Source organism: Anopheles gambiae, chromosome 2 (assembly GCF_943734735.2).
Source record: "Anopheles gambiae chromosome 2, idAnoGambNW_F1_1, whole genome shotgun sequence".
Taxonomy (NCBI): domain Eukaryota; kingdom Metazoa; phylum Arthropoda; class Insecta; order Diptera; family Culicidae; genus Anopheles; species Anopheles gambiae.
The window spans coordinates 45,486,936-45,500,671 of NC_064601.1; the positions used below are offsets into that span (position 1 = coordinate 45,486,936).

Here is a 13,736-nt window from a genome sequence, read left to right on the forward strand (position 1 = left end):
AATCAATCGATTGAGCTAACTCGATTCGGGTGTGTGGTGGATGTGCAAAAAATGTCGCGCGACTGGTAGCAGTCATCAGGCAGTATTTTATCTTTTTTTTGTGTCATCTTGTATCGCTTCGCTCTAGAGTGGTGTGTGTGTGTGGTATTTTCGGATGGCGTTCAGTTTACGCGTCGGAGTAAACTGGCACGTTTGCTGCCAAGCGATGCACAGTGTGGTGAAATTGGCAGCATCGAAGACTCCGATCCCCGGAGCCACGTTGTCGGTACGCAACCCGGGTTTGGATTGTAAATTTATGACCTTTTGTGTCACTAATGTCCTTGTCGCCGTCGGTGTCTAGGAGCATCCCCACTTCATTTCAATCGATCGAACACTCAATTGCACAGTTTTGTTCGCCGAACAAACAAAAAATGGTAAAACGAGAGCTCCCAAAAGCTACTGTGTCTATTGTACATCGAACAGCAAGATGACAGAGGAGTGATAAAAGAAGCGCCTTGTCCTTCCTCTTCTTTTTCCTACCCGGTATTGGATCATCGTCCGCGAGGAACGAACCGAGGGAACCATTTTTCCACGCCACAGGCTGGCTTTTTTATTTGCTGCCAGTTTTGCATGTATGTATAGTTGTATGTGTGCAGAAGAAAAAAAAACTCTGCCAAATAATTCATCCAGCACAACTTGTGAATGAGAGGATGAGTGATGGTCGACGATTTACCATTTTCCCAGTGTATACCCTGCACGGCAAGCTGTGTGCAAATGCAACAAGCACACACATAACGACAGCTGGGAGAGCGAAGGGAAAAGCTTTATCTTCTCTTCCGAATGTATTCCCATTCCCTAGACATAAAGCTTTACCGCTGCTGTAAACCTATCCATCTCATCCTGTGCTGTGGAATTGCGGTGCAAAACAAAAACCAGGCGCCTCCTCCAGCTTTTTGTGCAAGCGTATATTATGCGATACTTCGATGGCTGTATTGGCACGAGAATGCTATTGATTTCTGACAAATTGTTTGCTTTATGCGCTGTTAGTTTTTCGACTTTGCATTAATATGTTATTGGAAGCTAAATGTATTCAACGGCTGCAGTCAACCAGGCAGGCAGAACAGATTTAAAATATATGCTATAGATAAAATGAGTTTAAGTTGATTCATGTAACGTTTTTATCATTTTGATTTTAATTGTTGTTAAAACCTAACTAAAACACAATTCAATTTTACTTTTTTTTTGTTTGCACACATTGAAACAAAATTGTTATTGAAGTGCTATATAAAATAGCAGTACATGCGATTGCGGTAACGTTTTGTATCAATAATGTTCCTTTAAATTATCTCACCAATTTAAAATATCAATGGAAAATCCAATAGGATGTTATGTTTAGGATCGCAATAATCTGTCGAATTTCTCGTAGATTCTCGCTGTGTCTAACCTCATTGTATTTTTGTCTAACACTTACAATTTCTCTTCTTCATCTTCTTTTGTGAAGCAGGATGTCTTCTATGTGTTATTAACCCTATGCTTTATAAAGCCAAATTCAAAGACGTACTGTTATTTTAAGGGTTTCGACAATTCGAGTCATAACAGGTTGGCTGATAAGTCCCCGGTCTGACAAATAGATGGCGCCGCTAGTATTAAATGCATATTATTTTTATATAGTACCAACCTTCAAATGATTCGTGTCAAAATTTGACGTCTGTATGTCAATTAGTTTGTGAGACAGAGCGTCTTTTGTCAAGCAACTTTTGTTATTGTGAAAAAAATTGAAAAAAGACAACGCACCGTGCCATAAGTCATTGAGAACGATGGCAAAAATTCATGAATTGGGCTTCGAATTGCTTTCCCACCCACCGTATTCTCCAGATCTGGCCCCCAGCGTCTTTTTCTTGTTCTCAGACCTCAAAAGGCTGCTCGCAGCGAAAAAATTTGGCAGCAATGAAGAGGTGGTCGCCGAAACTGAGGCCTATTTTGAGGCAAAACCGAAGGAGTACTACCAAAATGGTATCAAAAAATTGGAAGGTCGTTATATTCGTTGTATCGCTCTTGAAGGGAACTATGTTGAATAATAAAAACGAATTTTGACAAAAAAATGTGTTTTTCTTTGTTAGACCGGGGACTTATCAGCCAACCTGTTATATCGCTTGTTAATTATATGTTCTTTTCGTGTTGTATTTGACATTTATGTTATGTTCATGTTTCAATGTTTGAATTAAATAGTCTTGTTTTGTCGCCAAATTCTGATCAAATAGTGTTTGTTTGTTTGTTTGTTTGTTTTTTATTACGTTGATGGCCAGTCATCGAGAATTGTAATATTGTAACATCAAATAGTGTTAATGATTGTGTAATCCGCTTATCTATATGATATGATAGTAAGTTTCCGTTATTATATATGTGTTAAATAGATAGCTTATTGGTTTGACTCTTCTGATTTAGCTTTTTTGGATCTAACTTTTGTTTTCCTTTTTTTATGACTGTCGTCTCCATAATACTGTCGCCTTCTGTCTCTGTGTTTGTAGAAGGGTTCATAGAACCCGTACGCTTATCCATACTCACTTTGCTAGTGCTTGGTGTTACAATCACTTCGTACGATTTTCTTTCTTTGATGATATTCTCTTTTTTGTATTGATGTTAGCCTTTGTACGCCCCTCTATTTACAATCGATTTTGTGCCGAATATTTCTCGACTCCATTTTTAACATGTTTTTATACGATTTTTTATTGTTTGTAGACTCGGTTATTTTAGTTGTCTTATATTATTTATTTCGACAATTTATGAGTGTAGTACTACATAAACTGTGACCATTGTCCTTTAATGCTATATGTTAAAGCTACTTGTCTATTACCGGAATCGTTCGAGTCTAAAATCCTAGTTTACTATATAATCTATAATCATTTTGCAGACATGTACGTTGTCTATGAGTTCTAGCTTTCTTTTACTAGCTACCACGAGTTCTAGCTACCATTTACGCACAAATGGGAATATTTTTAGCAACTCATGCGCCTCAATCTCATGTCTAAACAGCTTGGCTACAAACACACTTTGTGCAACTTTTCAGCGATGTTCAAGAGATTGCAGCCCAAGCAATAAACATCGCGTGCGGTACTCAGGCATATTAAAATTTCCTCTCCAAGGGAGGCAACAGACCGCGACTCTTATATATTGCCTAGTATATTGCAAGCATGTCATCCCAAAACGCATGTTAAGTTAGAAATATTCGCAAGTTCTTTGCAGTCCATTGTATTGGATATGAGCTGTTTCACTTTGGACGTTGATAAATGACGGTATCGATTTAGTGATAATCTTGTTGATTTCTTGATTTCCATCTTTACTTCCGGATGGGGATTCCCGTATACCGTCTTTCATCAATTGTATTTCTCCAAATTTTTTAATTATTCTCATTAAATCTTCATCTTCATCTCAGCTACCTTTCCTATGCATTTTTTTATGATCACTCGCAAGGAGTCGTTTAATGTAATGTCGAATCCCATTTATTGCCATCACCCTACATGGCACATGCTACATAGACAACATAAAGACCATTTTAAGCTCAATTTGACTAATTTGTTGTCTAATTTGTATATAAACATAGTGTCTAGAGTCACTGCCAGTTACAACAGTAGTATTAGTGTAGTAATCATAAGGCAAAAGTTAAAATAATAAATAATTAATATGACAGTTTTCACGAGCGTAATGTTTAATTAATCAGATAGAATGTTTAGTTATGGCAGTCATAACAAATAGTAGTGGTATCTTTAGAATCACCCGAAAATCTTTCTTTAAAAAAATATTTCACACTTACTTCATTGAATGTACTCAATATTAAACTTAAAACTGAAACAAACAATAGCAAAATACTTACTCGCTATTATGTCTCATATTTACCATTTTCTTCTTGAAATAATTCGAGCGATTTGTTACCGTCTCTCTTCTGCATTACCACAAGGGGCAGTATAATTTCAACGGATTCATATTCATCATTGATTGTTCAACAATAACAAAAAAGCATCGTTACAATTGAAGCGTAAAGTTTGCTTTAGCAACACGAGCCAACAGGGGAGTTTATCTTTTGTCACCCCGTTACTCGCTACCTTTCTCATATCAAGTACTACAGCATTGTAATGTCTAGCACAAGTTAAGGCTTACAAAAATGAACAACGAAAGCAAACTCATGCACACACAGACACAGACGTGCACGCGCCTGTCAACGTTTTACGTGGTGAGAATTGGGAAGTTAAACAGAGTTTATGAAGCCATTCTATTGTAATTCACCGACAATGAACGACAATCCGCCTGACAGTTGCTTCCTACTGCATTGGTTCGGTTTATAAATTTCAATCGTTGTTAAAACGAACCCACACCGGATGGTGACGGAAATTGAGAAGGATAAGCAAAATTTGTACGCACATAACTTGCCCACTTAATCTGCAGCCAGCGATGATGATGCTGATGATGATGATGGGAATGGTGGCAAGGCAAATGGGACGGCTCGAAGAGTAATCATCCACAAGGCGAGCTTGGAAACGACCGGATGAACAGCATGATAAGGAAAATTGAAAGCAGATTTTTCATCTGTGATAAGAGCACAAATAAAAATCGATGATCATTCGCCGCAGCATGTCTCGGGGAATTGGAAGAATCTTTGTATATGTGGGTCCCACGACGGACCGCCATTGCGCTACGATTTGCTCGCACAGTTTCGCCGGAACCTGTGTCACATTTATGCGGTCAGTGTGGGAGTTTGTGTAAGTGGACGCAATGAACATACTGGTCCGTACGGTCGGCGTCCGCTTTGATGGCCAGCGACGGGATGGAACGGAATTTGCGGATTGTATTCCATAATGGTGCGGTGATTTTTGCTCCATCCATAAAATATGCTACTTTATGTGTGCGTACCCAGCGGTCGCTACAAGCCGGTGGCAGGCAAGCCTGAAAATGTATTTTTGGGGCGCATACTCGTTGCGGTTTCGTAGCAGTTCATAAAATCTGGCTCGTGAAGTAACGCTTTCTCCATAAGCTAAATATAAGTATTTCGAAACGCATAATGGGTTGTTTTTATTATGTTTCATAAATTCATATTTTTAGGTGATGTTTCAGTTATAAATCAATTGAACAAGAGAAAAAAAAACACTAAAACTAATATATTCTCGAATCCTATTTGTAAAACGAAAAATATTAGTGACGAAATGTTTGTTTTTACACAAGCACAACCAATTATTTTTAAGAACTTGTTGAACTTGATGTATGTAATGGAATGAGTTTTTACGTTTTGTCCCATAAATAATGTTATCTTATTCATACAATCAATAAAAAATGTTACATAAACTTAGGTATAACTTTGTGCATACTAATATCAGTGTATTGCCTTGGATCTTTCAAGGTGTTTTTTTTTGTTGTAAATCTAGATCTAGACGTATATACATTTAATGAACTAAAACCAAGCTTTCTACATAGTGGGATTGATAACCAAAACACTTGTTCATTCATTAGAACGTACGATGTTCTGCAACCAATATATCCAAACTGGATGCACCAACATATTTTTGTATGTTGGTTAGGGATTCCAGGCCAGAATACATATCAACCAAAACATAAAATCAACAATCAATGCAAAAGTTTATCTATTTTCAGCGGATAATGCTAAATTTAGTGAAACTTTGTTGTGGTTATGTTGTATGTCATTTCCATAAACAATAAACCATAGAAGATATGTATAGATATAAAAAGTGATGAATAGAAATGGTTGGAACTGAACCTATATCAGATATAAGCCGGAAAGGATTTTCAAATACCAGAGGCATGATAGATTTACATTTGAATATTTACATACATATAAGAGGCCAGTAAATAATTTCACTAAAAAATATGTTCTCGTTATACCTACATAATAATAAAACACGGTTTATGAAACACTAACAATCAAAAATATAATTAAATTAACTCTATTTATAGTGTGAAACTATGAAGTTTTTCTTGTCAAAACATGACTAATCATCGCTATGATTGAATAATTAGTTTGCCAAATGCTTGTTGTCAAATTTAGTCAGCGAAAGTAATCGCAATGCGAAAAAAGTTCCCTTTTTGAAATTGATGGGACGCTATTTATTGCTAAAATAATTATACCTGTTCCAATCCAAACGTACAGATCTTATTTAGCAAGTCAATCCTACCTCATTGGCTGCTCACTATAAATCCAAAACCTACGCAACAATCAACTCAATCAATAGAATCGAGGGATTGAAATTGCTTCTGGCTCGCGGTTCACTGCCTCCCCGCACAAACTGTTAACCACGCACCTACGCGCCGCAGGGTGAGACGGTGGCAGTACCTACCAGGCCCAAAAATTAAATTAATTAAAACTAACTTTAGCGCCAACAGCGATGGCGCCTGCCCGCGCCTGCTAAATTAATAGCACGTTCGGCACAGCAACGACCCTCGCAAGAATGGGCTGAGGACTACCCGTGTTTGAAAATATTTGACTAATGGGTCCCGAACAGTCTGGCCAAACCAGCCAGTAAGCGGCAGAGGTGCGTTTTAAAACAATGCCGTGATTGATTTCGGTGCCGTTTCACTCCATCCCACCTTCCTTGGAAGGCTGTGCTAACCGTTGTTTTGTGGAATCTTTTTAATTTATTTCCAACTTTCCAGGAAACAAGTATTCCCCGCCCGTGCTTGGCAGTTGTGACCGAACACCAAATTAATTGCCGCATGTACACAATGTACACTCCGAACACTTTCGCGATGACTTTTGTGAATAATCTCCTTTCTTACGAAAGCCATTCATTTACTTTTCCTTCCTTGTTTTTACCCGTCTACATGCAGGATCAGCAACAGGCCAAACATCGACACCGGCGAGAGAACAGCGAAGACGAGAATGGGTACGGACCGGCCACCAACGCAGAAGAATCGGGTCTGGGCGGACCTATCGGAGCACCGGGCCTCAGCGACGACGGCGGGGAGGAAAATTTCATCGCACTAGCACCAGATGAAGCGGATATTTATAACTTCTCCAACATCATGAGCATGACCATGGCGAACGGGCCGCGATCCGGTGGCGGTACCAATGTAAATGAGGCAAATCCATTTAATGAATTTCGCAATACACCACGCCAACGTGACGGTGAGCCCGACCGGCAGCTGTCAGCAAAGGGTGAAAAGGAGCTGCCCGAGCTGACGCTCGACGACGAGAATGGGTTCGGTGAGGGCGCGTTGGGACGGCTCGGTGAAGGGTTAAGAAGTCGCCTCCAGGAGGAAGCGAACGGTGACGACGAGGACGGTGGCAATGGAGGAGAGGTCGAGTCGGAAGATGACAATGCGGTCGAGCGGAGTCGCTTCCTGGCGAAGGATCCGAGGCCCGCCGACGGGCAGGATGAACGCTCGTCCCGTACCGACACGGATGCGGCACTGCTCAGCAACAGCATCGACTTTTTGAACTCGATCGATGGGGCATACCTTCTTGCTAATGCCGCTAATGCCGGTGACCAGCAAGGGGTAAAGAGTGATGATTTGGCGCGAAAAATTCTGGAAGATAATGGTAAGTGGCTAATCAACGAAGCGTATATTACATACAACATGAAGGAGATCCTAAAAACAAAATAGAAAAAAAAATCTATCTATCAAAGCTCTACAAAGGTATGATTTGTTCACTTTCCGTGGATTCGCTGTGGTATTTCGTTTTTATAATGAATTCATCTATGCACGAGCACACATCTTTCGTGCAATATTAAATGCTTTAGGGAGTTTGTGGAGCTTGAACCTGATGATCAATTAAAATCTTCCACGAAACTTCACTTAACACCTACAACAGACGTACCATATCTTTTAGAAAAAAAAGCAGTACGGGCGACTACTGAGATACGGCCTCCTCGAATTTGCAGATAGAATTTAGATTTTGGCAGTTTAAAGCTGTCATTTAGAAGAAATTGATGTATTTATTGTTTAATTATTTATTGATAGCCATTCATACACATCTATGAAGATTCCTCAACTACTCAATCTGGAATCAGCGAACATTTTTTAAATAAAATTCACTATATCATAAATTCTTTGACTATAAGCTTTATATTAACTGTTTAAGGTTATAAGCTTTATATTAACTGATATTCGACATAAGGCTTTTTCGATTTTCATCTTTATTTGGAACTTGTTGTCGGTCCCAAATACAGCCGTATCTAGGGGATCGGCTGTACAGCTTACATAGAATAATTAACAAATTAAGCGATTTGGAACTTCTTCGTTAGTGTAAAGACTTTCCAAATGATTGTTCAAAGAATTTGATTTCACGTTTTCTTCATTACACTTTTTTCTACACAATTTACCTTAATGTGACACCTTTTCCTTTCCAGACAATAATATCGCAACACGCAAAACAACCGCGAGTCCGGCAGCGGGCACCGATTCGGACAACGGTGAAAACGAACTGTTCGAGCAGATGGAAAAGAAGGCCAAATCGTACCGGCTGAAGCTGTACAAGAAGCACAAGAACTTCAAGCACACTCACCACCACCGGGGCGGGCTGTACCATCAGCCGTACCACAACTTTCACCACGACTACTACCGCCGCAAAATGTTGGAGCGCGAGCGGGAGCGCTGGAAGAAAATGCAGGACCTGAAGCCGGACTACCAGGGCCAGATCAACTACTACGAAAACTCGAACAAGCTCGAAACGAACGACGACATCATGGCGCACCTGAACGGGCACAGCAGCCAGGAGAAGTGGCCCAACTTCGACAAGGTGATGACCTCGCTCAAGACGGAAACGAAACCGGACAACATCCCACCGTACATCAAGAAGTACAACCGGCGCAACAAGCAGCTGATCGATCTGCTCGAGGGCACGATCGCACCGTTGTCCGACTACAGCGTGCACAAGCATCGGGAGCGCAAGTACCATCGTAGGAAAAATCCGCACTGGATGGAGGAGGACCTGTTCGAGGAGCAGCGACCGAATCAGGCGAAGGCCCAGGGCCTGCAGCGCAACTACATCCAGGAAACGATCCAGTCCTCGACGATACACTCAAACGCACTGCCCGGCGAGGGCATCCACATCATCTACGACAAGAAGCACGGCGGCGATCATGACGACTTTGACGATGGTGGCGGTGCCGGATCGCACCTGCTGTACGGTCGGCCAACCATCGCGAGCGGTGGTGGTGGTCATCCGGTCGATGGACACCATCCCAACTACAAGCTATCGTCCCGGGCCGGCCAGTTCGTGTATCATCGTGTCGCATCGCCCCAACCGGTAGGTGGCGCTGGCTACGGACGGTTGAAGCGTCAGCGTTTGCCGTTCGTAGCGATCACGGATCGGCGACTCAGTGCACCACCGAAACGTCGCACCAGCAGCCATGTCAACAACAATCTACTGAATCACCAGCCGATGCCTTAAGAATCGAGATCTAAAAAACTCTGTCTCCCCTTCACCTAGTCTGCTTACTCTGTCTATCTCTCTCTCTCTTACGGTTTAGTTTTAGTTTCAGTTTAGCGCACAAATTGTTTCAAACGAGAAAAAGAAGCAACAGTCGACATAGCAATGTGTCGCATTTAAAAACGGAAATGGTTTGCTCATTCTTTCATTCCTATCATTCAATCATTCATAGTGTTCCAATTTTAAACTTCTATCCATATTTCTCTATTTCTCTCTCTCTTATGCCCATCCATTTTCACGTATTTGCTTGTGCTACGACTTTCCCGACTGGCAGCGAGGTTTACGCTGACAGGACGCTCTGGTGCGTCCTCACGGTAGATCGCACCCGGGGTCTTATCATCCGGTTTCTGGCAACTGTTTCTGTTCTCGCCAAAGACTAGGGCTGACGATGAGTTGCTATCGATCGAGTGTGATCGCGCTGGGATGGGGTTTTGGGACGCGGGGGAATGCACCGCACAGCACCACGGACCGCGAACAGATACAGGTCCCAAGGACGATGGAAAGGATGGACGGTTTCTATGACTGTCAGCTCCATCCTTTCGCCGTAAAGTGCGTTGCGAACGGTGACAGACACTGATACAAAAACCACAAACAAAACAAAACAAAAAAGAAAGAAAATGCAAATACAAGTAGAAGACGAAGACAATATATATTTACTGAAGAGAGGACGAGGAAGATGAAAAACCGATAGTGGGAGAAAGGAAATGATGCTCACGGAAGTAAAGTGTCGAATGAAAACAACAACAAAAAATGGAAAAATTATACGAAGAATCGATATAAAAGCAAAGCAAAACCAAAAGAAGAAGGATAGATACAAACAAATGCTAACAAAAGAAAATCAATACAAAATGTTAAATAATGGCACTTATGCAATTACCATCCCAAAACTATTCTACAAATTTTGGGAAGAACACAAAAGTAAAACCCAGCGGCAGGTGAAGATCGTTATCAAATAAGGCAAATGGAACATAATCTCATTACACAGCAGCGCAGCGCGGTTGGCTTACCCGTTCGGCGGACGATACCCATTGCTGTTAAGGCAGCTACACTGAGCAAAACCACCACCCTGTTTAACCGCACACCAAGCTAACATATCAAACTGGTGGCGAAAGTCACGATTCCAATCGTTGCGAGCAGTTTGCAACATGATCAGAAAGGTGCAAACGTTCACTAGCGGCTCCCTTTCGACACACGCACATGCTCAAAAACACACCAATGCAGTTGTTGATTCTCCCCCGGAGGGACGCTTGAATTTTTCCTTCCACCGGAAGCGGCATCCCACGCACACGGTAGTCTTATAATCTCTAATGCACAAAACAAAAGACAAACAAAATTATGACAATAATAATAAACATTTTAAAGACGTTTTTTAATAGCGAAGATAACACGACGCGTAGCACCAAGACCAGATGGGATGGGAGATGTGCGGGCAGCTGAATGTATCGTTGGGGATGGTACTGCAAACAAAACAGCGTAAATGTCCCCCGTTTTTGTTTTTTTTTTGTTGTTCATCTTTAGTGTTTTATGGTTAGCTTGCCCAGTTCTGTCCAAATTTCCATACACTATTTCCTGGTACGTTTCGTGACAAAAGCTTACCAGCCACGTTACAGAACGCGTGGGACGTCGATGATGAAGCGCCGGACAGTGAAATGTTAACGTAAGTTTTCTATGAAAACATATAAGCAATAGAAAATGACAATATCTTATATACTGGCGGAAGGCCAAAGGGACGCGAAAGTGAGCTAAACGGGCTGCCACCACCGACGTATGAGGAAGGAAGGAAGGAAGGAAGAAGAAGAAGATAAAAACACAATACCGGCGCCATTCGTTCCCAGCATAGGTTTTCTGGAGAATTAATTTAACAAAAAATAACAACTGCACTCTTTCATGTTTCGGTAGGCGAAGCAAGCACATTGTAGTACGTTTAAACCGTTACTGGTTGTGTTGACTGTATCGTTTTATGGTTGATTATGGACTTAATAGAACATTTAGCTCGCGAGTAGAGTAAAGCTAAGAACGGGAAGAAGCGCACGGTCTAGGTTGGGAATGCTTCCGGTAGGGAATGAGGTAAAATTCAAGCCGGCAACTGCCTTCAGACGACAAAACGAACGGCCAGAACCATTGATCGATGTCGATGACTTCACCCGTGCGTGACATCTATCAACCAACGATACCAGCCAACCGCTGTGCCGCTGTGCCGCTGTGTAAGCAACTACGCGTTTAAGATTGAAGCAGCATATATGAGCATAATCTAAATCACACAACCTAAAGCCTAGCTGATACTTCTCACGGTATCGATTCACCAGCTCACCGGTAAAGGAAACATTAAGTGAAAAGTATTTAAAAACCACGCCTATATACACACATACACTCACCCACACACACAAACACATGCAAAACAGAGAAACAAATGCAGCACGATGAGAAGTGGCGGATTTGCTTCATATAACCGTAAACACACACAGACCCAAAAGTAGAAGGAAATCTCGAAGGTGGACGTTCCAAAAAAAAGGGAGGAGAAAGCGGGGAGTAAAAAGAAAACAAGTTATAGTCAATTTTCTAAGCGGTATGAAGGACACAAAACGGTGAGAGTCCCACGTGCCCCAAGTGGGATGGCTTCGGTGTGAAGTAGGCACAATCCGAACCGATATCATCCGGACGCCGAGGCTGACGTCGAACGGGGTCAAATTAAACGGTGGCGATGACTAAATGACACTCTGTATGTATGGGCTAAGGGGTGAAGGGGCTAGTGCTGCTCCCTCATAACAACAAAGAAGAAGAAAAAAACCAATACCCTACAAACAAACGGTAAATAGATTTTAAGGCAAATTCCACATACCACAGCCAGGTGAGTGTGTGAGTGTGGATGTATAAAACTACTGACAGATACAGAATAAACCAAATCCAGGCCAACGCCACAGCCCAGGCTGGGAGGGCTAAGCAACCCACCTTCCTGTGGTGGTGGTGGTGGCTGGTGGCTGGGTGGAATGCTCGCTTAATACTGTATATTTTAGCAGGCTCAGTGCGACGCTTATGTCGACTTTATTAGGATAGGTTCTTGCACAAGACACAGACACACACACACACACGTATGTATGCGTAATACACAGTAATACACAGCAAAACAAAGTAAAAGGTGCATAGTGTTGCATACACGGTTCACGATTGTTTCGCAATCTCACGTACCTATCCCCAAGGGGAAGGTAAGACATTTTTTACACTTTTACTCTTACCTTCCCCCCGGAGACGCAGCCCGTGGGAAGCCCAAAAAAAAGTTCAGGCTGGAAGTTGACGATGGATGGCCCATTGCTCCTGGCAGGTCAGGCTAACAGCTCAGCAAGAAAGTCGATTGCTTCCGTTTTCCCGTGTATTTTTTTCCTTTGGCATGGTTCTCGGCACCCGCGACCATGGATCTCGGCAGCTAGGTAGAACGGTTGTGTCACACGTTCTGCCAAAAAGTAGATTTGTTGCGTTGTTTATGCTCTATAAAATGAACCACTCTTCTCCCCCTTCCCCCACGACAAATGATGCTTTGCTGGGCTGAAGTTTCAAACAATTTAACCTTCCACGAACGGGCAACCAGCAAACGCAACCAGCACCACCATGGATCGATACAGACACAGTGAACACACATGCACGCACACCCGTAGTCAAACATGGGCCGGCAGATCAATGTATGAAGGGCAAAGGGAAGAGAAGTACACAAAACACAAATAACAGCCGAGATTGATCGATGTGACTGCAAGGGGAGGAGGATTATGCTGCGATGAAGCAGTGTGTGGGTGTGTGTTTCACTTACCTTGGAATGGTACAGGCCGTAGGCATACACTATCCCATTGCCGGTTGATTTCCGTTTAAAAACATGACGAATTTCATTGAACATACAAGTTGTCTAACACACCCTCACGCACACACACACACACCCAATCATTCTTGAATCGGACCAGTTTATAGTTTCTCCGGAAGTACATTTCATCAGCCAGCGCTGTAGGTCAACGGCAAAAGCTCCTGCCACGTGCTCTTCGGTACAGTTTTTGCGTGTAGTTGCACTGCTTGAACAGCATCCCGTAGCATTGTGCAATCATTAGCTAATGGGTTGGGCAGCAGAAATAAGCACACTTTTCACTAACTTGAACTACAGAAACACTCACACACACACATACATTATAGCACGGAAATTGAAGACAGACAAAATGAGCCGAAACCAAGCAAGCAAACCACAAAATTAATAAAGCGCAAAGACACACACACACACCTACATACGCAGCAACACAAATCAATGAAACAACAAATGGCAAAGGAACAATAAGATAGAAATAAA

At 42.0% G+C, this 13,736-nt stretch overlaps 1 protein-coding gene across 1 annotated transcript in view; it reads left to right on the plus strand.

Annotated features, from left to right (window-relative positions):
* Positions 1 to 10,166, plus strand: part of LOC1278759 (uncharacterized) — a 55,919-nt gene extending 45,753 nt beyond the window's left edge. Inside the window, exons 3-4 of the mRNA XM_061644309.1 lie at positions 6,811 to 7,522; positions 8,334 to 10,166. Of these exons, the coding sequence (XP_061500293.1) occupies positions 6,811 to 7,522; positions 8,334 to 9,376 (1,755 nt within the window). The 3' untranslated portion in view covers positions 9,377 to 10,166. The remainder of the gene's footprint in view (positions 1 to 6,810; positions 7,523 to 8,333) is intronic.
* The last annotated feature ends 3,570 nt before the right edge of the window (positions 10,167 to 13,736 follow it).